The sequence below is a fragment of the Heterocephalus glaber genome, unplaced genomic scaffold (genome assembly GCF_053883595.1).
Source record: "Heterocephalus glaber isolate CG9 unplaced genomic scaffold, H.glaber_assembly_v1.0 deba00001428, whole genome shotgun sequence".
In the NCBI taxonomy this organism is placed as follows: Eukaryota; Metazoa; Chordata; class Mammalia; order Rodentia; family Bathyergidae; genus Heterocephalus; species Heterocephalus glaber.
Genome location: NW_028258293.1, coordinates 32,884,557 through 32,908,993, shown reverse-complemented (window position 1 = coordinate 32,908,993; position 24,437 = coordinate 32,884,557). Strand labels below are relative to the sequence as shown.

The following is a 24,437-nucleotide window of genomic DNA, read 5'->3' as shown; positions in this document are numbered from 1 at the left end:
ACAATTCTTCTGGTAACTCTTTGTATGTGGCTTAAAGATCCCTAAATTAAAGTTAAGGGAGCTCTGCTATAGCCTGATAGTTCCAGCTTTACATTCTATCCAGCAGCACACGGAATACTGAAAGTCAGCAAGGTGGGTCCAGGCGAGCTGATCTTTCCACCTTCTAAGGTGCCTAGAAAAGCTAAGTACATGGTAGGGAAGTAGCTTTTACAAATGATTGGAGTGGTTCAACGGTCCCCAACCCAACCAAAATCTGTTGGACCAAAGGATGCCCAACTTCTTGAAACAACTAGCTAAGCTGCATAGAGACTGAGAAATGGGCAGAATAGACAGTCTAAAATGACACGGGGAAGTGCAAGATGCTGTTTCTCCAACTCATCTGTATGTAGCATGGTTCCCCATTCTTAAAATGGTTTTCTATTCACTTCTGAGAGCAGTAGGCAGAGGATCTACCTTTTAACGATGAGTGAAAAGGCATTCTACGGGTTAAAAAGATCTCCTACCAAAGGTTTCTTCTAGGCGGAGTCCCAAAAGAGGTGCTAGTGTGAGGTGTGTTTCCATATACTTTCTCTCACAACTCACCACAGTGCAGTAAGAAAAGTATCATATTCCAATTTACATAGAGAGGTCTCAGCCTGAGTCAGTTGGAACTCTGAAATTTTGACCTCATCTTTTGTACCACTTTGCCCTCCAATTCACTGTGAAGTACATTGACTGATTTTTGCTTCCTCAATTCTGAAAAATCACATGAGTTTTCTACTAAATTCTCTTGCCAGTGGCAATGTGGGAGGAAGCCAGCTGGACTTTGTTTACAGGCAATGAGAGGCCCCAAAGCGGGTCTGCAGACATTAAAGCAATTCCCCACCTTGAAAAGGTGAGCGAGACCTGCCCCCCCCCCCCGCCCACTGAATTAGACACTTGGCTCTTTATTGTAGTAGCTCTGGGACCTTAGACTATCTGTAAAATGGGAACTATACTGCCTGCCCACTTTGTAGATGTACGAAGACAATCATGTAAACAAAGACTGCTAAAACTCCGGTAGGTCCCCTTTCCTTCTCTTGCCAAGGGGGTGTGAGTCAGTGAAACTCCTGGAGGGAAGCGGGTCACTAATTTCAGCCAGAACCCAGCCTGTTGAAACCTGAAACTCTGGGAATGGACAAGAAACTCGAGAAGCCCTCAGATCTTTTCCCTGAAGACCCTCCCTAGAAAATCCAGCTGCAATCTAGAGCGCGCAACCTCTTCGCTCCACACCTCTCCGCTCCCACCGCCACCACCAGGGGCGAGGTCTTCTCCCTACCGCTTCAGGCTTTAGGAAAAAAAACAAGACCCAGGGGGCGCGCTTGCTGGCCGCAGCTCCCGCCGTCCTCCCTGCCCTCGGGCCTCCGGGGTCCAAAGCCTGGGTGATTTGCGTCGGTGGGCGTGGCGAGCGCGCGCGGCCTGCCTGCCGGGAGCCACCGCCGGGTGCCTGTGAGCGCCGAGTGCGCGCGCCGCCTCGTCCTCGCCCGGGGCGGCGGGCCGCCCGCCCCGCCCCTCCCCCAGACTACGCACCGCCGGCCGGCTGACCCAGCAGCCCGCGCCCGCGCCCTTGTCCGCGCGACCCGGCGGCGGGCTCCAGCGGCCGGCACCATGAGCGGCGGTGGCGACGTGGTGTGCACCGGCTGGCTGAGGAAATCGCCCCCCGAGAAGAAGTTGAGGCGCTATGTGAGTGCGGGCGCGGCCGCCAAGGGGCGTCCCGCGGCCGCCCGGGGGGCTGAGGTCCGGGCGGGTGGCGGGCGGTGCGCGGCGGGCCGGGCGGGCCCGGGTCCGGGCGGGGTCGGTGGGGCTCGGAGTCCGCGGGGCGCCACCGTACACCTGTCACAGGTGCGCGCCGAGGGGCGGGGCGCGGGAGGCTGAGGCTCCCCAGCCAGCCTCGCCCGCCCCGAACTAAATCCAGTATGGAAGTTTTTATCGATTGTTTCTGGAGAGCAAGAGTTGGTTCCCGGGGCTGGGGGACCACGGTAGCCTCGAGCAATTCGGATTCAGCCTGCGCGGTTGGGGGAGCCGGCGGGAAAGGGGGCCGTTAGACGGCGGTGCGGCGCGCCCGCCCCACAAAGGGCGAGGCGCCCACACCCTCGCCCCTTCCCTTTCTCCGCTCGCCCGCCCCTCCCGGGTGGCCGCCTGCTTCCTTCCAGTCCTCCGCCGCTGCATCACGGGCAGCGTCAGAGGCATGTGCAGCCCTTGTATTAAGTGACTCATTTGTTTGTCCCCCTTCTTTCTCTTTATTCTGTATGTCTCTCGCACGCCGCCCCCTCTTCCGCCCCTCGATGGTGACACTGCAGTTTGGTCCTCTCTAACTGCCCCGGGTTTTGTGCTCTGCAGCCCTTGGTGTGTGGGGTCGGGAAAGATCAGGGTTTTCAAATGCCAGGTGGTGCTAACCGACAGGGTTGACAGAAATTGCCGGGACAACCTCTCCCTCCAAGGGGGAAGGTGTTACCGGCTAGTGCTGAGCAGAGAGGAGTTCTGAGTCGTTCCCCCTCGCCCCCGAACCAGAGGATGCCGTGCCTGGTGAGGTCAAAGTACGAGATGGTGCCAGTTAGCGAGATTTGACTGAAATCGGTCCTGGGATACTCGCAGTTTAGAAATGGAAGTAAAGCTGCTAACTGGCATCAAGCTCTCCCATCCTCTTCCTCCCTCTGCACTTCCCGCGGAAGCCCTTGTTACTCTGACTTGTGGCGCTGGGCTGGGGGAATCCCTCCCACCTTCCAGCTGCTGTACATCAAAGGAGCTCTGAACAGACCTTACCCTCTGTCAGCTGCACCAGTGGCTGACCATGAGGGCAGAAGCTTACCAGAGTTTCCTGTCTTCGCCCCCCCCCCCCCCCCATCCAGGGACTTCTGCCCTCTGGACTGAGGAAATACCATTCTGCTTTTCAAAGGAAGTGTTGTTGGGCAGTGCAAGTGTGTCGATGAAATCAGGCTCTTGGATCATTTGCTGGGAAAAATCTAAAGATTGAGCATACAACTTTTGTTTGTTATTGTTTGAAACAGGGTCTCCCTATATAGTTCAGACTGGCCTCAGACTCACAGCGACCCCCCTGCCTCAGCCTCCCAAGGGCTGAGATTATAGGCATGGGTCCCCAGGCCCTGCTCCAGCATATGACTTGAAAGTGACCATATATTTAACATATAGTAGGGTTGAAACAGGGAAGTGTTTACCTGAGTTTTAAAGCTCACTTTGTGGAGTGTCAGTGTAGCCAAAGTATTTTGATATTTTGGCTGAGAAATAAACTTTTTCTTGTTCAGGGTTATATCAATTCACTAAGAAAATTGAATTTTTAAAAATTTTTTTTGGTATCGGGGATTGAACTCAGGTCCTTGTGCTTGCGCAGCAGGCGGCGAAACCACTGAGCTAAATCCCCGGCCCAAAATTGAATTTTTTATTAGGGTTAAGGAGTAGTAATTTGTGAACATTTTTATAATTATTTTGTAAAATCCTTATCCTAATGAGCTTCTCAAAATTATAAAAATAAATACCATACAGCTTAGTAGTGTCCAGTAAGAGAATGTGATTCTTAATTTTCAAATAGAACACAACCAGAAGGAACTTCAAAATAACTTGCCAAGACCCTGACACTGCATCTTTGTTGGACTGATGACCATTTCAACTCTTATCACCCAGATTCTATGACCCATTTCTTGAATGTTTTTGTTAGAGAGTAACTAGCTCAAAATAACCAAGTGTGGAGGCTTTTGTTCCAGTCACCTTTCTCACCCATTGACACTCTAGCAATATGATGACTTTAGACTCTCTTTCCCAGTCTTCCCTGCGGCTCCAGCCCAGAAGGCATCTGCCCAAATTACCCTGAGCTTTTCTTAGGTGAGAGTACCTTATTCCACTGGTCTGACTGGAAGTCTTTCCTATTGTGGAAGTTCTGTTTCCCTGGTTGAAACAGCCAATCTGGATAACCTAAACTTCTGGGGCAACATTCTGACTTTACATCTACTTTTCTTTCCCAAATATCATCACACTAGTGTAACTGAGAACTCTTCCAGTTCCTTCAGAGGCCTAAACGCATTAGAACCAAACTTGGAAAGATGTGATTTCCCAGCCTCATTGCTAAACACATACCCCAAATAGCTGCTGCTTCTGCTGTACATATGGTATTGTAGATTGGCAAATCTTCCTTAGAAGAATGCATGAAGCATCTGAGGTAAGGGGGAACGTAGTTTGTGAAATATATTACAATTATTTAAAACTATTTTTTTTTTTGGTACCGGGGATCGAACTCGGGTCCTTGCGCTTGCGCGGCAGGCGGCAAAACCACTGAACTAAATCCCCACCCCAGGAGAGGTAAGTTTTTAAAAATAGTTTTAAATTGGGCCGGGGATTTTAGCTCCGTGGTTTCGCAGCTGCGCAAGTGCAAGGACCCGAGTTCGACCCCCGGTACCAAAAAAACAAACAAAACCTACTTCCCCTTTTGGGAAAAGGGATAGAGACCGGAGGAAAAACTACTCAGATGAAACTTTGGCACGGATTCATTTTTAGAGATTTTTTTCTCTCATCCTTTTCTAATTGATTAATCATAACAAAACCTAAATTACCTATTGGGTATTTGCTGTGTGGCTTAGAGGAATTACAAAAAATAAAAATAAAAGGCTGGAAAATGCTGAGTGTTGCCCCTGGGGCATCATGATGTGATTACACTGGGAGGCTGGCAGAAGAAACAACCCTCCTACTGTGTCGTGCCATAGTGTATATCCACCGGCATGAATTAGTTTACATATATACATGCATGTAAAACTTAAAACAGAATTTTCTTGGGGGAAAACCCATTTCACAACATACATTAGTTTTCTATTAATTTCACTGTGTTAAAGAATTTAGGGAAAAAGATTGGTAGCAGTACTGCCGCCTAGTGGCAAATTTGAAGAAAGTTGTGTATTGGTTCTAATAAATAACAGCATAAAGGAAACACTAATTGTATATTTTATTGCTTAAATAAGCTTATTAAATATGTGTGCCCTGGGTACTGGATTAGGTTCTGGTAATAAAAAATTAATCTAGTCCTTCAGTTTTAGCAGATGACCTTGCCTTCTCTTTCATCAAGAAAATGATCAGGGAATAGTTGTCCAAATTCACCTGTATCTGTAAGATTCTTTTCCATTTTCCCTCTTAGTGTAGATGAGGTGGCTCTTCTATCTGATCTAATTCTTTACCTCCACGTTGGCTCAGTCACACCATCTCCTACATGCTCAGATAATTCTTGCCATTTCTGTCATAAATCTTCAATTTCTCCCCTCTACCTATTCTTTGCTATTAATATTTAAGCATAACTTCTTTTAACAGAATTCACCATTGTTATGGCCTATATTTAGATATCCCCACAAGCCTCATATGGTCTTACATGGGGCTTTTTCAGAGGTGACTGAATCTACAGTGTGTGATGATTCGTGGCGCAATTCTAGGCCTGAGTGCACTCGGATTAAGGGTATGAGTATTCTGAATAAGATAAAAGGAGCTGAAAGTCTTCCTTTGTTGCTTTTGCTGTCTTCTACCAGCCGGAACTGTTGCCCCTCTGCCCCCCTGTCTTGGCGCCAGCAGATTATGGACTGAAATCTCTACAAACTGTAAGCCAAATAGACTTTTTCCCCCTTTAACTTTAGGAGTTAGGCATTTTGTCTGAGCAATAAGAGAAAAATAACTAAGTCAACTATGCTTTCTCTTCTTCTTCGAGGGACTAGTTTTTAATATTGTCTTTTCTCCCACCTTCTACACAGTGCGCTCCAATGCAAACCTACCTTGTCATTCCACCAAAGCTAGTCTCACAAAAGTTCCAGTGAGACCCAGGTCACTAACTTCAGAGTATGATTTTTCAGTTATCCTTCTAATTAATCTCAATGCTTGGTCACTGTTGACCAAAGTTGTTTTTTTTTGAAGCATCTTCCTGTTGTCTTGTGCCACACCATTTATACCTTTTTTTAAAATTATCTGGCCACTCTTAAATCTCTTTTGTTAGATTGACCTCTTTTATTATTTTTTAATTTTGTCTTTATATTTATTTATTTATTCCTTGGTACCAGGGATCAAACTCAGGATCTTGTGCTTGCCAGGCATGTGCGGCACCACTGAGCTACATCCCTAGCCCTGTTTTGTTTTTAGAGTGACCTCTTTTAGCTAGTCCTTGAATATTGGAACTCATTTATAAGAGTGACTGTGGTTTCTCCCTCTTGGCAATATTGTCCATTCTCCTGGCTTCAGTTATCATTTGCACGCTGATCATCATCTAGTTAAATTTCTATCCCAGAGCTCTAAACTCCAGACTTGCATATCTACGAGTTAACTGGGCATTTCTATTTGAATGTCTCCTGGATAACACAGAGTCAGCATACATATCCAAAACTAAACTCCGAGACATGGTGGGACACACATATTCCCAGCACTTTGGTAGGCTGAGGCAGGATGATCACAAGGTCGAGCCCAGCCTGAGGAATATAGCAATTTAGCAAGACCCAGTATCATAAATAAATAATTAGGACTGGGGATACAGCTCAGTGCAAAGGCTCTGAGTTCAGTCCTCAGTACAAAAAGACCCTTCTTCATTTCTCTTTTTTTTCAAATCACATCTACTCAGTATATAGTGCTTCTAACCATTATCTATTTGCTCAGATGAGAACTGGAGAATCCTCCTTGTCTCTGTAATCCACTGTTCCACATCTAGTCATTTCCCAAAACCTATTAGTGATATCATCTGAATATTTTTTACTATACACTTCTTCATCTCTGCATCCCCACTGCTGTGACTCTTGAGATTTTTTTTATTTTTTATTTTTATTTATATTTATTAATTTTTTGGTACTGGGGATCAAACTCAGGACCTGGTGTTTGTGAGGCAAGCGGCAGCACCACTGAGCTAAATCTCCGGCCTGAGATTATTTTAATAGGTATTTGTTGAGCCATATTCTGTGCCAGACATTATATCGGGACTATTGATCTCTCTTTTTTGTTTTCTTCTTCTTGAGACAGGGTCTCACTGTGTAGTTCAAGCTGGCTTTGAACTTACTATATAGCCCAGGTTGGCCTTGAACTCACAGGGATCCTCCTGGCTCAGCCTCCAGCGTGCTGGAAGTACAGGTGTGTGCCACCCTGCCCAGTTTAATTTAATGCTTATCTCTGTGAGAAAGGAAATGATTTGCCCAAAGTCATCTAGCTTTGTCCCAAAGCCTAAATGTTCTTTTTACTTAAATATTTTATTTTGAGGTAATTGTAGGTAAGCATCTGGTTATGAGAAATAGTAAAGAGAGATCCGTGTGCCCTTATAGCCAATTTTCCCTAATGGTACCACCTTGGAAAACTGTGATGCAATATGACAATAAGGATATTACAGTGATTCAGTCTAGATACAGACTATTTCTATCACTAGAGGATCTTTTATGTTGCACTTTTTTTTGAGACAGGGTCTTCCTATATAGTTCAGACTGGCCTTGAATTTACTGTGTACCCCAGGCTGGCGATCCTCCTGCCTTAGCCTCCTGAGTGCTAGGATTACAGACATGCACCACCACATCTGGCCTATGTTGTACTTGTATGGTCACATCCACTATCATACCATCACCACCACATCCTTCATGACAACCACTAATCTGTTCTCCATTTGAGAAATAGATAGATAGATAGAGACAGATTCATAAAGTATCTAACTTTTGAGTATCACATTAATTGTGGGAATTGGTACATGTACATAACACATCTTAAATCTTTTAATATTCCCTTTTTTGGAGGGGTGGTTTGAGACAGGGTCTTGCTTTGTGGTTTAGGCTGGCCTTGAATTCACTATATAACCCAGGCTGGCTTCAGACTGATGGTCTTCTGCCTCATCCTCTTGAGTGCTGGGATTACAGGCTTGTGCCACCATGCCCAGCTTCCTCCATTAGATTTCATTTACATTTAATGGTGTTGAACATATTTTCTTTTTTGGTACTGGGGATCGAACTCGGGACCTTGCGCTTATGAGGCAGGTGCCGGAACCACTGAGCTACATCTCCGGCCCTGAACATATTTTCATATGATTATTTGTTGCCTATATGCCCTCTTTGGTTAAACTGCTCTTCAAGTCAAGTCAGGACATAAACCTTTTTTTCTACATGGATCAGCTTGAATGCTATTGAGTTTTGAGAGTTTTTTGTATACTCAGAATACTAGTCCTTTGTCGAATAGGTGATTTGCAAACAGTTTTTCCCAGACCATAGTATGTCTTTTCATTCACTGTTAAGTCTTTAAGTGTAAAAAGTTTTAATTTGGATGGATTCTAGGTTATCGTTTTTCTCTTCATAGATTGTACTTTTTGTGGGGTTGGAGGAGGGACAAGTTTAAGAACTCTTTGGCCAGCCCTAGGTCCTAGTGATTTTTTCTTGTTTTTTTATTTTTTTCTAAATGCTTTATAGTTTTGTATTTTCCAGTCCATGATCTGCTTTGAAGTTTTTTATTTTTGTTTTATTTTTTATTTTTGGTACTGGCTAATGAACCTAGGACCTTTGCATTGAACTGTATCTCCAGCCCCTTTTTATTCTGAGACAGAGTCTTGTGAAGTTGCTTAATTGCCCAGACTGGACTTGAACTTGCTATCCTCCTCACCTCAGCCTCCTAAAGTATTGAGCTAACAACTCGATGCCACCATGTCCAACGAATTAGATCATTTCTGTTGATGGTGGTGTTGAGTTCTGTGTCCTTGCTGATTTTCTGTCTAGTTCTTTTATCAATTGTAGAGAGACCAGTACTGAATTCTCTAACTGTAATTGTAGATTTGTCCTTTTCTTTCATTTCTATCAGTTTTTGCATAACATATTTTGGAACTCTGTTGCTTGATGCATACACATTTAGAATTGCAATGTTTTCTTGGTGACAAGACTCCTTTATCATTATAGTATCTCTCTGAGCCTCTGGTGATTTTCTTTCCTCTGAAGTCTACTTGTTACCTGATACAATAACCTATATCTGATGATATAGCTATTCCTGCTGTTTCCCTAGTAGTTAAGATGTCACTTTTCTCTGGACATTTTCATAGTTTTGTATCTTTCTTTTCAGAAGTGTATGATCTGTGTTGATATGGATTATTTTGGGTTTATCCAATTTGGGATTCACTGAATTTATTAAGTCTGTACATTATGTCTCTTGTCATTTGATAAGCTTTCAGCCTTTATTTCTTGAGTATTTTTTAGCCTTGTCCTTTCTTCTCACCTAAGAATCTAGTGACGCAAATATAGATCTTTTGCATAGTCCCACGCAGCTCTTACCCAATGATCAAAATTTTTACTTTATTTTCTGTATTATTCATATGGGGTCATTTCTATTTCTTTGTCTTCTAGTTCACTAGTTCTTCCTCTGTCTGTTCTGTTGTTGAGCCTGTCACACACTGGGTCTGAGGGTCCTTGAGGATGAAATAAGGAACTTAACCCACCCCTTTAAAGTAAATACACAGGTTCACTTGGAAAAAGAATTTTCAGGAAAAAAAGGGATGAAAAGGATTTTTTAGAGAAAGATATAGGATGCAGGTGCTCAAGGAAATGAGGCATCATACAGTTGGGAACTGGGGATCTTTTATGTTTTGGGAGGTGGAAATCTGGAATTCGACAGTCTATAGTCTCAGTCTCAGTTTTAGAGGGTGGGAGAAGATGGCCCACCCTTAGTGAACTACTCCTATGGGAAATACCAAAAGGGAGGTCCCTTCATGGGTGAAAGAGGAGCATTTGCAAGTAAAGGGAATGGACAGACTCCTTTGCAGATGAAGGCGAGTTGCCCAGGTTTGCTGTTATGGAAGAAGGAAAAAAAGTAAATCTGGGCTTGTGTCCTGAAGCTGCAGTGGTTTTTTTTTGAAGTATAAGTTTTAAAATTTTGATATCCTTGTCTCCTTTCTACCTAGCTTTATTTCTTCTGTCCTGCCTCAAAGCCTACATGATCTTTGTCTTTGCTGAGACTTTCTGATTCTTGTTATAGTTTTCCACTTTTTAGTTTGTTTCATGTATGTTTATAACTGCTGCTTAAAGCACTTTTATTATGGATGCTGTAAAGTCTTGGTCAGATAATTCTAACATTCCTGTCATCTCAGTGTTAGCAACTATTGATTCCATTTGAAATCTTCTGGTTCTTGGTATAATGACTAGTTTTCCGCTAAAACTTGGCCATTTTTATATTATGTTTTGAAACAATGGATAAAACTAATGTTTTATCTGCAACACTCCAACTACAGTCCAGCAAGGGGAAGGGGCACTGGCTCATTATTCCAGGTAAAGGTAGAAGTCCACGTTCTCCATTCAGTCTCTGTGTATAACTCAAGATAGGAAGACATTCCTCTTTTCTCTTGGGTTATGTGGCAATTCCACCTTCTCATTTGATCTCTACTGACTATGCTGTGGCAGGGTGCTCTTGTTACCAATCATCAGGAGTGAAAGTCACAGCTTCTGATGTGCCTTTCTTTGACCCAACCGAGCCTTGTGACAACCTCTTAAGGGTAGAAGTCTAGGTTCCCACTCAGCCTTTGCTATTGTGAGTGGAAGTTGGACCACGGTTCTTTCCTGTGGTGTTTGGCTGGAATAGAGCAGGTTTTGTCTGAAAGTTTTATGCCATGGTATGCTGCCCCTTATACTGATCTTTTACCTAGAAAGGGCAGGGAAATTTTTTTTCATGCCTTTTGGTGTTCTACCTTGCTGGCTTCTTCAACTCCAAGTCTGAGATATTTGAGGCAGAAAGAAAATTCATGAAATTAATCGTTGTGTTGTGCCTCAGGTGCCAAGATTCCTGGCCAGTCTGCCTTCTTCTCTTCACCTTTTAGATTTCCTTGTTTGTTTTACACATGCTATCCAAGGTTTTCGGTTATACTAGTGATAAGAGTAGGGACAAATATGTCTGTTCCATTCACTTGCTGTATAGGGTATTGAGCACTGTGTATTCACCAGTGCTTGGTACTCGTACACAGTATAGTAGTTGTGATCATTAGCTATTTTAATCCCATTTTATCCGAGAAGAAACTGAGAATGGAGGTTAAGTGAGAGACTTAAATGCCACATATATAATACAATACAAATTGAGCATTTGTAATTGGAAAATCTGAAATCCCAAATGTTCTAAAATCTGGAGCTCTGTCTCTGATTTGACACTCAGATTTTGAATTCTGAATATTTCAGATTTTCCATACTTACGTTCCATGCATATATTCCAAAATCTGAAACTCTGAAACGCTTCTGGTCTCAAGCATTTCAGATAAGAAATATTTAACCTGTAAGAAGCAGATCTAGAACTACAAACCAAGTCTTCAATCCTTGTTCTTCTCACCACATGACAATGATTTTCTATGAACTAGGATTTTCCCTTCTTTAATGTAGCTAGATCTAATCTTCTGTTTACTGTTACCCACTTCCAAAAAGGCAGCCATTTACAAATGAGAGATAATTTTGAACTTACATAGTATTATCCTAATTCTCTTACAATTTAACTCTTTAAATCACAGCATTAATTTTGCTATTTTTAAGCTATCAGGTAAACTCAGATTTTGAAAAAAAATTAAACTCAGGTAACTTTAAATAATTTGAAGTCCTTGATCAGTATCTGAGACCATTCAGGCTGCTATAACAAAATACCATCCATTGAGTGGCTTGTAAATGGCAGACACTTCTCTTCGCTGTGGAGGCTAAGAAGTCCAAGATCAAGACAGTAGCAGATTTGATGCCAGATGAGTGGCCACTTCTTCATTGATGATGCCTTCTCACTGGGTCTTCCCATGGTAGAAGAGTGACGTGAGCCTTCAGGGACCTCTTACAGGAGCGCTAATGTCAATCACGAAGATCCCAACCTTATGGCCTAGTCACTTTCCAAAGACCCCACCTCCTAATATCACTTTGGGGTTAGGATTTCAATATATGAATTTTGTGTGTGTGTGTGTGTGTGTGTGTGTGAACATTTAATCCAGTGCAATCAGAAATTTTCTAAAAAGTGAAAAAAAATCTGGGCTAGTAGGATGGATTATATGACTATTTAAATGAATATTCTATCTAATGCCAATTCTTCGTACAGATAACCAGATGGAAATTCCTTTCAGCAATTTTCTGTTCTGTGATTCTAATCACTGTTCAATGGGGGTGTGGGGGAGTTAAACCCAGGGCTCTTGCACTGAGCTACATCCCCAGCCTGTTTTTAGTTGATTTTTATTTTGAGATAGGGTCTTGTTAAGTTGCTGGGCCTGAATTTGTGATCTATCTGCCTCAGCTTCCCAAAGTGCTGGGATTACAGGTATTCCCGCCATGCCCAGCTTGTATTGATTCTTTGGTTATGTTTACAACATTGCAAAGATTATTCAACTCACGGCCATTCTCCCAAACTTATTGCCACTAACATTAGATCAAAACTCCCCATTTAGAAACAACCCATGTGACCATTAGTAGATGAATGGATAAAGAAGATATGATATATACACATACAATGGAATGTTATTCAGAGGAAAAATAGTTGATGCATAGACATACTACAATATAGATGAACTTTTATGTTATACTATGTAAAATAAGCCAGTCACAAAAGGGCAAATATTGCATGATTCCACTTTTTTTTTTTTTTTTTTGAGACAGGGTATCACAATGTAGTTCATGCCTTGAACTCACTATGTAACCCAGTCCTCCTGCCTCAGCCTCCTGAGTGCTGGGATTATAGGCGTGTGCCACCATACCAAGCTTGCATGATTCCACTTTAACGAGATATGTAGAATAGTCAGATTCATAGGGCCTGAAAGTAGAATGATGGTTATGAAGGTCTGCATATGGGGGCAATGAGAACTATCATTTAATGGGTAGAGAGCTTCAGTTTTCCAAGATGAAAGAGTTCTGAGTGTGGATGGTGGTGATGGTGGCACAACAGTGTGAATGTATTTAATTGCCACTGAACTATAAACTTTAAAATGGTTAAATGATAAATTTTATATTGTGTATTTTACCACAGTTTTGTTTTGTTTAGTTTTGTCTTGCTATGTAGTTCAGTCTGGACTTGAACTCACTATTGTAGCCCAGGCTAGCCTCAAACTGGCAGCAATCCTCCTGCTTCACGCTCTCAAGTGCTGGGATTATAGGCATGTGCCACCTTGCCCGGCTACTACAGTGTTTTTAAAAACTCTTCATTTGATGAGGGTTAGTAATTGGCCTTGCTAATATTTCCAGCCCAAGAATATAGACAGAATGGAATGTCTAGAGCCTTAAATGATTATGGAATATTCTCTCAGCAATGTCTGAAGACCAGAGACTGTGAAGTTACACAAAACAGGAAAGTATACCTTCTCTTTCACTTAATGAAACAATTCTGATGTTTGTCTCTGGCTGGCCTTTCTCTAGAAGGAGAAGATAATGAAATATGGTAAACTGGAGCTTATGAGAAATGCTGAGAAGTATAGGTTCCCAAGAAGGTTTTTAAATGTATCCAAATTAATTTTGACATGTGTTTATAGAGAATATATTGTATCCTTTCCCTTCCCAAGGGAATAAATCAGTACTCATTGCTATCTTCAAGAATTCTGACTAGAGAGGACAAAAGTATACATGTGAAACAGAATGATGGCCATATATGGAGTTATGTGATCCAGGCAAGGGGTTATGTGAAGCCCAGAGTTCTGGTATGAAGGAAGACAGAAGAGCTTTTTTGAATAGGAGGTGAGGACTTGAGTTGGACTCAGAAAATTAGGGCACAGGGAGAAATATGGCATGTGGCATGGGAAAGAGCCAGTGCATATGGGATGTGGAGGCTTGTAAACTCATCTAGAGTGTATACACCAGAAAGAACTTTGATAGGCAACTAGAGCACTGAGGGGGGATAGTCATATTAGCTGGTAGGATGTCATTTTTTGATGAAGAACATTACTCTCATTCAGTAAATCTCTGCCTCATGTACAGCCACTATTTCAAGTGAAATGCCAGTGGTAGGTTTAGTTTGGTTTGGTTTAGTGGTTGGTTGGTTTGTCTTGCCATGCAGCCCAAATCCCAGGCTGGCAGGCCTAAAATCTCAATCTTGCCTCAGCATCCCAAGTGCTAGGAATACAGGCATGCACTACTATGCCTGGTTTTAGTGGTGCATTGGCAGTGTTTTTCTTCAAAAGATCTCTCTTAAAGTTTCAGTGGCTTTTGGATCCTTAAGCAAATGACTTAATTCTCTGATCCTACTTCCTTGTTTGTAAAAGTGGAAGAATGGTTCTTCACTAAATTTTAGAATTCACCACTGTCATATCTGAAAGTAATCTAGCCACAATGTCTAGCCTAGAATAGGTATTTGGTATGGGGGGAAGTGGCAGTAGGGAATGAGGTTGATTTATACATATTAAACCTTTCCTAGGAACTCTAGACATGAGCCATGAGTTTGTTCACATCCCTTAAAGATCAGAGCCAGAACATAAGTGAAATTCCCAAACTAGATATCACATCAAGTTCTAGAGAATTAAATTTTCCTGTAAAGGACATCTGAAAGGTCCTCTGATCTCAGGGAAGAGAAATTAAGCTACACAGTGATTTGTCTGAAGCTGTAACTTTGGCCTGTCAATGGGAAATGTAGGTATGCTGGGGCATGTTAGCATATTATTGAAATCAGATTGTACTATCATAAGACAGTAGGAACCTATTCAGCTGGGCTTCTGTATCCTTTTAACATGACACTACTGGGTTTTGATAGTTTTTTTGCTATTTTATGTGACACAGTGTTCCAATTTTATCTTCTACATTTCTGATCCAGATCAGAATTAGCAATTTACTCAAAAGGTCCTGGTTTCTTTGAGTAAAAATGGTACATAAAAAAACCCTACAAACACTAAGGTACTGTAGTTACTACTGTTTTAGTTGGTCATACACTTATATTTTACATGGTTATTATTGCTTCTCGGCCTTTTGGCTAAGATCAAGTGTATATTTTACATGGTTATAATCAGCATGAGCTATTTATATTTTGTTATTTTAAAAATAAACTGCCATTGTGAATATTTTCATTTAGTTCTGCATATTTTTGCTAATTTTTCATTATAAAAAATTTTGATCACATAGAAAAGTAAATAGTATACTGAAGATTCATGTGATTTCAAATAGTCAAGATTTTATCACATTTGTTTCATCTGTCCCTTTTTTAAAAAAATTATTTTATTGGTACATTTTAGGTATACAGTATGTTTACATTTATCATTGGGTGCTTGTACCTGTACATGCTATATCTTGGTTCTTATTTTTTTCCCCATTACCTGTGTGCCCTTCACCTCCTCCACTCTTCCCTATTTACATAGATTTTGTTTCCTTTTTTTTTCTTTTCTCGTAATTTTTCTTTCCCTTCTTTCCTTTCCCCTTCCCCTCCCGCCACCCCTACACTTTGGACCTTTGCCTATTTCAAATTATCAGTTATTTGTATTAATCATTTTAATCCTTATTTACACTTTTCAGTTTCTCACACTAGAGAAACTATTTGGTATTTACACATGTGTGTCCTATTTATTTCACTTAAGAGTATGGCCTCAATATGCATCCATTTAGCTATAAATGTCTCTAGTTTCTCATTCTTTATGGCTGAGTAGTGCTCCATTTTATAAAAAAAAAAACCTATATCTTCTTTATCTAGTTTCCAGTTGATGGGCACTTGGGCTGTTTCCAAGCTTTAGCTATTACAAACTGTGCCGCTATAAACATGGGTTATCTGTCCCTTTTAGCATTTCTTTGCTAGAATATTCTAAAGCAAGTCCTACACATGTACATAAGTCTATAAATATTGTTTGACTATCCCTTACCTTATGTATACACCCCCACCCAAGTTAGACATTTGTGTTACATCCAATTCACTGTCATATATAGTATAAGCCTGGTATGTCATGGATGGCATACCTTCCGAGAGTTTCACCTAGGCAGATGAGCCATTGCATGTAGAAATTCTTGACCATCACCACAGTTTATTTAGAAAATTTCTTGAGCAGATAGTCAGTGTATTTCCTTATCCTGCCTTGGAAAACATACCAGTTGAGGCTCTGCTGGCTTGTAAGAAAAAGTGCTAAGTTTCATATATAGTACAGAGACTAATTTTCTTGTGAGAAATTAATCTGAGGACTGGGGATATAGCTCAGTTGGGTAAAGCACTTGCCTATCCCATGCGAAAGCCTGGGTTCAATCCCAAACACTGAAAAAAAAAAAAAAAAAGGTATTGTTTTAATGTTTTGATTTTTTTTAGAGAAAAAAATTGAGTGTAGCTTAAATATGTATGTACTTTTTCTTTCAATGGCAACAAAGACTACAGTGTGTTGAGGTTGGACTTCTACAAGTTTCAGTGAAGACACTGTCATTAGCAAATGAAGAGAGTCTGCCATGTGTCTTGTTGAGGAAGCTGCTTGAATTGTAATGCCAGGTAGTACATACCACACAGTGAAAGGGAAATAAATTTCTCTGTAGCTAAAGCTGGATTTGCTAACAGTTAAAGATGACTTCCCTCCAAATTCTTTCCCAGGTCTGCCTGGGCCTGGCTCCCTCAAACATCTCAGGAATTTTCTTTGATCTGGCTTCCTGGCATATGCAAATATAAGATAAAATTCAGTGCACTGTGAAACTGTGAACCCGCCGTGTGTGAAGATTCTGTAACCAATAAGGTTGCTGGGCCCATATGTAAATGAAGGATTGGAATTTGTAAACCTGCCCCTACCCTAAATATATAGCTCAGTGGTTTCGCCGCCTGCTACTCAAGCGCAAGGACCCGAGTTCGATTTCCGGTACCAAAAAAAAAAAACTGCCCAGCTCGGCTGGGTATTTAGCTCAGTGGCACAGCACCTGCCTCACACATGCAAGGTCCTGAGTTTGATCCCTGGAACAACAACCCAGCTCTGGTTGAAGGGCAGGGTCAGTCTGTGGAGAAGTCCCAGACTAACCTGCCAGCATTAAGAATAAAGCTGTATACTTTGCCTGCAAAACTTCTGGGTGCATCCTCCATTCTCCTGGACTATCAACGTTGAGTTGCTGTATACACTGGCTGTCATTTTGCCACTACATTTGGGGTCTCATCTGGGTTGAATTGAGTACTCTGATCACTTGATCATTGGTCGAAGCCCTTGCAGGTGGATCAGGGTTGTGCCCAGACCCTTGAAGAAATGGCGCACCCTCAGAATTCATTCTCTGAGTCTCTCTGGAGGACCAGGGACAACAACTGCCCGCCACCTGTGGCTCTCCAAACCCAAAAGAAGTAAGGACGCATTGTCTGGTCTGGTCGCGGGACAAGGTAAGACCCTGGGGCACTCTCACTAGTCTGCTTGCTTAGACCTGCCCCAGTTTTGGGTAGAAGGAGGGCCCAGCCATCCCTCTACAAGAACAAACGCTTCTTGTTGCAAGAGCAAAGGCTTCTTGCCTGTTTTGACTCAGACCTGGTTGCTAAAAAACAGGCCAGAATGTTTTAGCCTCTGAATGTTTGATAAATGTGTGTGTGATTGCAAGGGATGGACTGTTCCATCTGTGCTCCATGGAAAACAAGAGGTTCCTTTTCCAATCTAAGGAACGTGAGTGGGCTCACTCTGTGATACTGTAGACTGTCTAGAAAAGGCAAAATGGGGACATTACACGACACATTCCAAAGCCTGGGCCATCTTTTTTTTTTTTTTTGCCAAAATAAACCTTCCCATATTGTGTTGGGTGTTGTGTCTCAGCAATGAGATAATTTCTAAGACATATTTTGGTACCAAGGCAATAAGAAAGTAACTAAGACGGTCATACTTAATTTCAATACCCCTCATATTTCTCACTCTTCCTGGTTTGCCTGGTTAGGCTGATTCCAAGTCCAATGATATTTTTCATATAATGATAACTGTGTGTTTGTCTTTGTCTCCATTCTGGGTTGGCTTTCTCTAGAAATGACTCATCACCATTCTCAGGTACGTTGGTCTCTTTTATCTTTGTCCTTAATGCTTCTGCTGAGTTGTCTACAGTTCTGCTACATTTCAGGTGACCACTATTCCCAGGTCAGTCTGGATCTTCCTTGATGCTGTCAGGTATTCCAACCTTCTGGCCTTCTTAGCCCCTCCATACTCTTCATATGTGCCTAGGGAAGGCATTTTTGGTTTCCAAAATCTTGATGAAACCAGACAAGGTATTGTTAATGCTGCCAAGCTGCCCATGTCCATCATCATTGTTGGAGTTGGAGGAGCTGACTCTAGTGCCATGGAATTTCTGGATGGTGATGGGGGAAGTCTCCGGTCCCTAAGCAGCAAGGTGGCTGTCAGAGATACTGTCCAGTTTGTGCCTTTCAGACAGTTCCAGAATGCTCCAAAAGAAGCACTTGCTCAGTGTGTCTTGAGGGAGATTCCCCAGCAGGTAGGCTACTTCAACGTGTACAAACTCCGGGCTCCCAAAGACAGGTTTGCGTCTGGACAGGCCACAGTTCTCCGAGCTGCTATCGCTCACCTCCAGCATCAGCCCCTTCCTCTACCCCACTTTGGCCTCAGGTGGTGTCAGCCTGGGCTGTCTTTAAAGTGGCTGAGAGAGAATGGATGCAAGTCAGTCAAAACATATAGTCCTTGATTGTATGCTTTAGAATTTTTAAAAGGGCTACTCTGATGATTATGGAGTGAAAATGAAACCCCAGAAGCTCCGTGCCTTTTGCAAGACTGATTGGCTAAAACTTTGTCCCGAGTGGCCACCAGAGGGAACCTTAGATGTCAACATTGTTCGCCAAGTTTGGAACAAGGTGACAAAGCCAGAAAAAGAACGCCATCTCGACCAGTTTCCATATATAGATTCCTGGCTCAGTCTTTGCCTCAGTCTGCCAACCTGGCTCCATGTCTGAGCTATGGGAAGGACAGACACCATCCTGATGATAAGAAAGAGTCCTGTAACCCCTAAGGAAAAAATTCATTTGGAGGCAACCAAAAATAAAAATAAACCACAAAGGCTCTATCTGATCCTCTCGGAGGACCCAGCCTAGAGAGAGCTATGCCTTCCTCCACCCTATGTGCCACAGCCCCAAGCCACTTCTCTGCTGCCACTACTTATGCCAGCCACTAGTCCTATGCCACTATTGCCAGACTCCATGTGTTCACCACCATTGGAGCTGGCTGCACCTGACATCGCCCCAATGATGTCATCTGATTCCACCTCTTCATCAGAGTTCCTTCTGACAGTTCCAGTTCCTGTTCCTACCCAGGCTCTTCCAATGCCAGGGCCTGTTCTTCTGATGACGTATCCAGTTCCAGTTCCTTTTTCTCCCCAGATACCTCCAGAACAGAAGCCAAGTTTCACTCCTATCCCAGCATTTCCAACACTTGAGACCATGCCAACACCTGAGAGGTTACCTGGACTTGCCCCAACCTTTTCACCTCAAATGATGCCCAATGCTGTCTCTCTGTGAATCCTACCACTGAAACACCTCCTCTGATCAGCCACCCAATCTGAAACACCCCCAAGTTTTTAGATGTCACTACGTCACTACCCAGGACCACCTGGTCAACCTGCCTTGAGATATTGCCAGCCCTTCAGTACCAGTAATTTATTAAACTGGAAAAATCACTAGCCTTCATATACTGACCAGCCACAAGGGATGATAGAGCTCATAACCTCCATTTTCCAGACTCACCAACCCACCTGGGACAATTGCCAACAACTCCTCACAAACCTCTTTAGTACAGAAGAATGACATTACATCATGAATGGAGCCCGAGAATGGATGGAAACAACAAGCAGGCACAGAACCCAGCCCAGATCAATGGATAGCCCTAATCTTGCCCAAAGATCAACTGGAATGGAACTATAATACTGAGGATGGACGGAGAGCCCTAAATCAGTACTAAAATGCTCTCCTCACCAGTATCAAAAGGGAGGGAAGAAGCCTGTAAATATGGCAAAGATAACAACAGTTGTCCAAAAATCACCTGAAAGCACCACTGAGTTCTATGAACGGCTCTGTGAGGCCTACCAAATTTATGCTCCATATGATCCTGAACTAGAGGGCAACCAACAGATGATTAATGCAGCTTTCATTGCCTAGTTAGCTGACAACATTCAAAAAAAGATCCAAAAGACTCAGGGGTTCCCAGGCATGAATACTGCCCAGCTACTACACATTGCCCAGAAGGTCTTCATGAATAGAGAGAAGGAAGAAAAGAGAATGACAATGTGACCGAGCTGCTCTCCTTGCAGCAGTTATGGGATAGGCATAATCCAGGCCAACCTTACTGACAATAAAAGGAAGATCCCAAGGCCTCGCAGATTAAAAATACTAAAAGGGCAATTCCCTTAACCAAAGACCAATACACATATTGTAAAAAGTTTGGACATTGGAAAGACAAATGCCCATTCTGTCAAGGGAAAAAGGAACCCAACCAGGCTGACTCCAACACAGCCTCAAGCTCACAGTCCTGACCTGTTCTTTGCTTTACCAAGCCTAACTGAATAGACAGACCAGGCTCTATTAAACTGGACCCCCAAGAGCTCATGGTCATTGCAAAAATAGGGGCAAGCCTGTCACTTATGGTAGACACTGGGGCTGAACATTCAGTAATAACTCAGCTCATTGCACCATTAGGATCTCAATGCATTCAAGTAGTTGGAGCCTCTGGAGTTCCAGCTGAATGAAAGTTTTGCCAAAGCCGATCCTGGGAGATCGGGGACCACCTAGTTAAACATGAATTCCTATATATGCCTGAATTCCCTATCCCACTCTTGGGCCATGACCACCTCTCTAAATTGGGAGCCACTATTTCCTTCACACCAAACCAACCAGCCTCACTCAGTTTCAACCCCACAACATCAAATATGATCTTGACCCTGACTGTAACCTGGGAAAATGAATGACACTTCCATCAGACCAAAACCCTGAAATTTTAACACTTTTTCCAGAAGTCTGGGCCAAAGACAACCCTCCAGGACCTGCCAAAAACCATGCCCCATTGGTAATTGAACTCCATTCAACAGCCACCCTGGTTGCTATCAAACAGTATCTGATGTCACAAGAGGCCCGAATCTGCATCCAACTTCATATCTCCTGCCTGAAACGATCTAGACTATCACCTTGGAATACCCCTCTCCTTCCAGTGAAAAAACCCAACAAAGACTATAGGCCTGTACAAGACCTCCACGCCATCAGTGATGCCACCATCACTCTACATTCTGTTGTTCCAAACTGATATAACCTATTAGGTCTGCTTCCCCCAGATGCTTCTTGGTTCACCTGCCTGGATTTAAAAGATGCTTTCTTCTGCTTACAAATTGCACCATCCAGTCAGCCCCTTTTTGCCTTCAAATGGGAAGATCCTGAAACAGGGCAAAAGGGCCAACTCACCTACCCCAAGAGTTTAAACATTCTCCTCTATTTGGGGAAGCATTGTCTGTCAATTTGGCCAGGTTCTCTCAGACTGACTACAACTGTATTCTTCTACAATATGTACATGAGCTATTACTTTGTAGCCCTGAACGATCAGACTGCTGGAGAGGAACTCAAATTTTCCTCTGCCATCTACTAGCTTCAGGTTATAAAGTCTCCTGGAAAAAGGCCCAAATATGTAAATCCCAGGGTGCAGTATCTGGGCTTTGACGTAATAAAGGGACTCTGACGATTAGGGCCTGAGAGAAAGAAGTCATCTGGTCCATTTCAAGACTGGAAAACAAGAAACAGCTCTGGGAATTTTTGGGCGTTGCAAGATTCTGCTGCATCTGGATCCCAGGGTTTGCTGAAAAGGCAAAGTTCCTCTATGAGATGCTATCAGGAGACACAAATGAATGAACAACATTTAAATGGAATACAGAACAAGCTAACTCTTTCCAGGCCCCAAAACAGGCACTTTCTACTGCTCCTCCTCTCAGTATACCTGATGTAACCAGACCCTTCAACTTATTTGTAGACAAAAGGAGACACATGGCTTTAGGTGTCTTGACCCAACAAATGGGACCCAAGGAGAGGCCCATTGCATATTTATCAAAGAATTTGGATCCTGTGGCAAAAGGTTGGCCTCCCTGTTTAAGAGCACTGGTGGCAACCATCCTCCTGATTAAAGAAGCTGATAAACTGACTCTGGGGCAAAACTTAACTATTCAAGTGCCACTTGCTGTTTTGGAGGTTCTCAACAGCTGGGGACACCACTGGCTTTCAAAGAGCAGAGTCACTCAGTACCAAGGATTGCTCTGTGAGAATCCCTAACTTACCTTCCAGTTGACAAAACCTCTAAACCCAGCCACGTACTTCCCCACTGAGTTTGGCCCTCCAGACCATGATTGCCTAGCAGTGACTGGTGAACTTTTTGCTAGCAGACCAGACCTACAGGTGGAACCCTTGCCTGATGTTGAGTACACCCTGTTCATGGATGGGAGTAGTTCAACCAAGAATGGTATCTGTCAAGCCAGATGCACCATTGTCACCATGGAAGAGGTACTCCTAGCTGGATCTCTACCACCAGGCTTGTCTGCCCAGAGAGCAGAACTATATGCCTTGATCCAAGAACTTAGGTAGTCAAAAGGAAAGAAGGTAAACATTTATACTAATTCCAGATCTGCCTTTGCTACTGCTCTTGTACATGGAATAACCTACAAGGAGCAGGGACTCCTGCCAGCAGAGAGAAAACAAATAAAAAAACAAAGATGAAATCTCCCAACTTCTGATTGAGATCTGGAAGCCAAGAAAGGTTGTTGTCATTCACTGCAAGGGACACCAAAAAATAAAGGACACTGTTACCCTTGGAAACCGTAGGGCAGAGGAGACTGCTAAGATGGCCTCCGAGAGTCCTGCCTGGAAAATAGATGACCAAATAAAAGGGCCCTGCCAGAGGCTCCCTGTGGCAAAATCCTTGCCCTATAAGGTGGGCCCCTCTGTCACACAACAAAGGAGAACCTATGGGCAAGACAAGAAAGAGGATACCAAGTATCAGAAGGCTCATGGATCCTGCCAGATAATTTGAGTTGTCATCCCAGAAAAGCTTGCCTACTCATGGGTGAAACAATACCACAACATCACCCATGGAGGAAAGACTGCCAAGAGTCAACTCCTGAGTCAGTATTATTATATATCCAAACTAGCCTCAATTTGTGCATCTGTCAGCCAGTGATGCCATATGGGTGCCAAGGTTGAATCAACCCAAGGGCCTCAACCTCCACCAGGTGTCCAACATAGTGGACTCTCTCCTTTTGAAGATATACAAATGGATTTCACTGAAATAAAACCCTGCAGGGGTATAAGTGTCTCATGGTGCTCATCCACACATACTTGGGGTGGCCAGAAGCATTTCCCACTAGAACAGAAAAGGCAGTCGAGATCTACAAGGCCCTGTTAAGAGAAATCGTTCTGAGATATGGACTACCCCTGTCTATAGGCAGCAACATTGTGCCCGCATTTGTTGCAGAAGTGACCCAAAAATTGGCAGGGATGTTAAGAGTCAAATGGAATCTACACACACCTTATAGACCTCAGAGCTCTGGAAAGGTTGAAAGAATGAATAGGACCCTAAAGTCAGTTTTATTTAAGTATTATCAAGAAACTGAGGTACCATGAGTAGCTTTACTCCCCATGCCCCTATTCAGGATCCAAAGCTCAACAGGACCCACCAGATATACACCCTTTGAGATCTTATATGGAAGAGCACAACCCATAATAAAAGGCCTCAAAAAAACCTAGTGTCTATTGGGTAACATGTCCTTAAGGGAACAGCTCATACAACTAGGAAAAACATTTTCTCAGCTACATAAAAATATAGCTGAAAGACCTGCCATACCCACAGATATACCTGCAGAGACACACAATCCTGGGGACATCCTGGGTAAAAGATTGGAAAAATAACAAACAAAACAAAACCCTACAGCCTACATGGAAAGGGCTTTATATGATAATTTTAACCATGTCCACAGCTGTTAAGATTTCAGAGATCCAGCCATGGATTCATCACTCTCGGATCAAAAAGGCCCACCATGACAACTCCTGGGAGACTCACACTGATGAGACAATTCTATTAAAGATTACCCTGAAGAGACAACACACTCAAAATCCTGCTCCTGTCACTCCAGATGCTGACAGGCCAACACATTGCTGAAGCCTGAGGACCTCAACCCACGAACTATGCTTTCTGGATTTAGTCTTTCCCTGACATCTTTATCCTTGCTTTTATTCTTGGAATAGGCTTAATGACTGTTACTCCAAAGGACTGGAACTATTCCCAAAAATGTTTTCTTTTAGCTGTTTGTTGGGGTTTTACACTGGAGCTTGCTGTCCTATTCTGTTTGTCCTTGTCAGTGTAAATGTACTGGGCAGCCAACCTGGTTATTGAGTGTTTGAAGCTAGAATATACACCAGATCTCGTCATAGGTTTGACGCATGGTATCAGGTCTTAGATGTGCAGAAATGGAAGCCAGGACAAAAGAGTGTTTCGCTATTTTTTGATGCTTACCCCATACAGCATTATGGATAGCCCTATATAACAACTGATTGTGAGGGAATTTGGTGGGAACGAGAATACT

General features: G+C 42.9%; 1 protein-coding gene across 1 annotated transcript in view; it reads left to right on the top strand.

Annotated features, from left to right (window-relative positions):
• The first annotated feature begins 1,531 nt into the window (after positions 1 to 1,531).
• The window catches only part of Gab2 (GRB2 associated binding protein 2), a 194,847-nt gene continuing 171,941 nt past the window's right edge, over positions 1,532 to 24,437 (top strand). Inside the window, exon 1 of the mRNA XM_004869685.4 lies at positions 1,532 to 1,701. Within this exon, the coding sequence (XP_004869742.1) occupies positions 1,627 to 1,701 (75 nt within the window). The 5' untranslated portion in view covers positions 1,532 to 1,626. The remainder of the gene's footprint in view (positions 1,702 to 24,437) is intronic.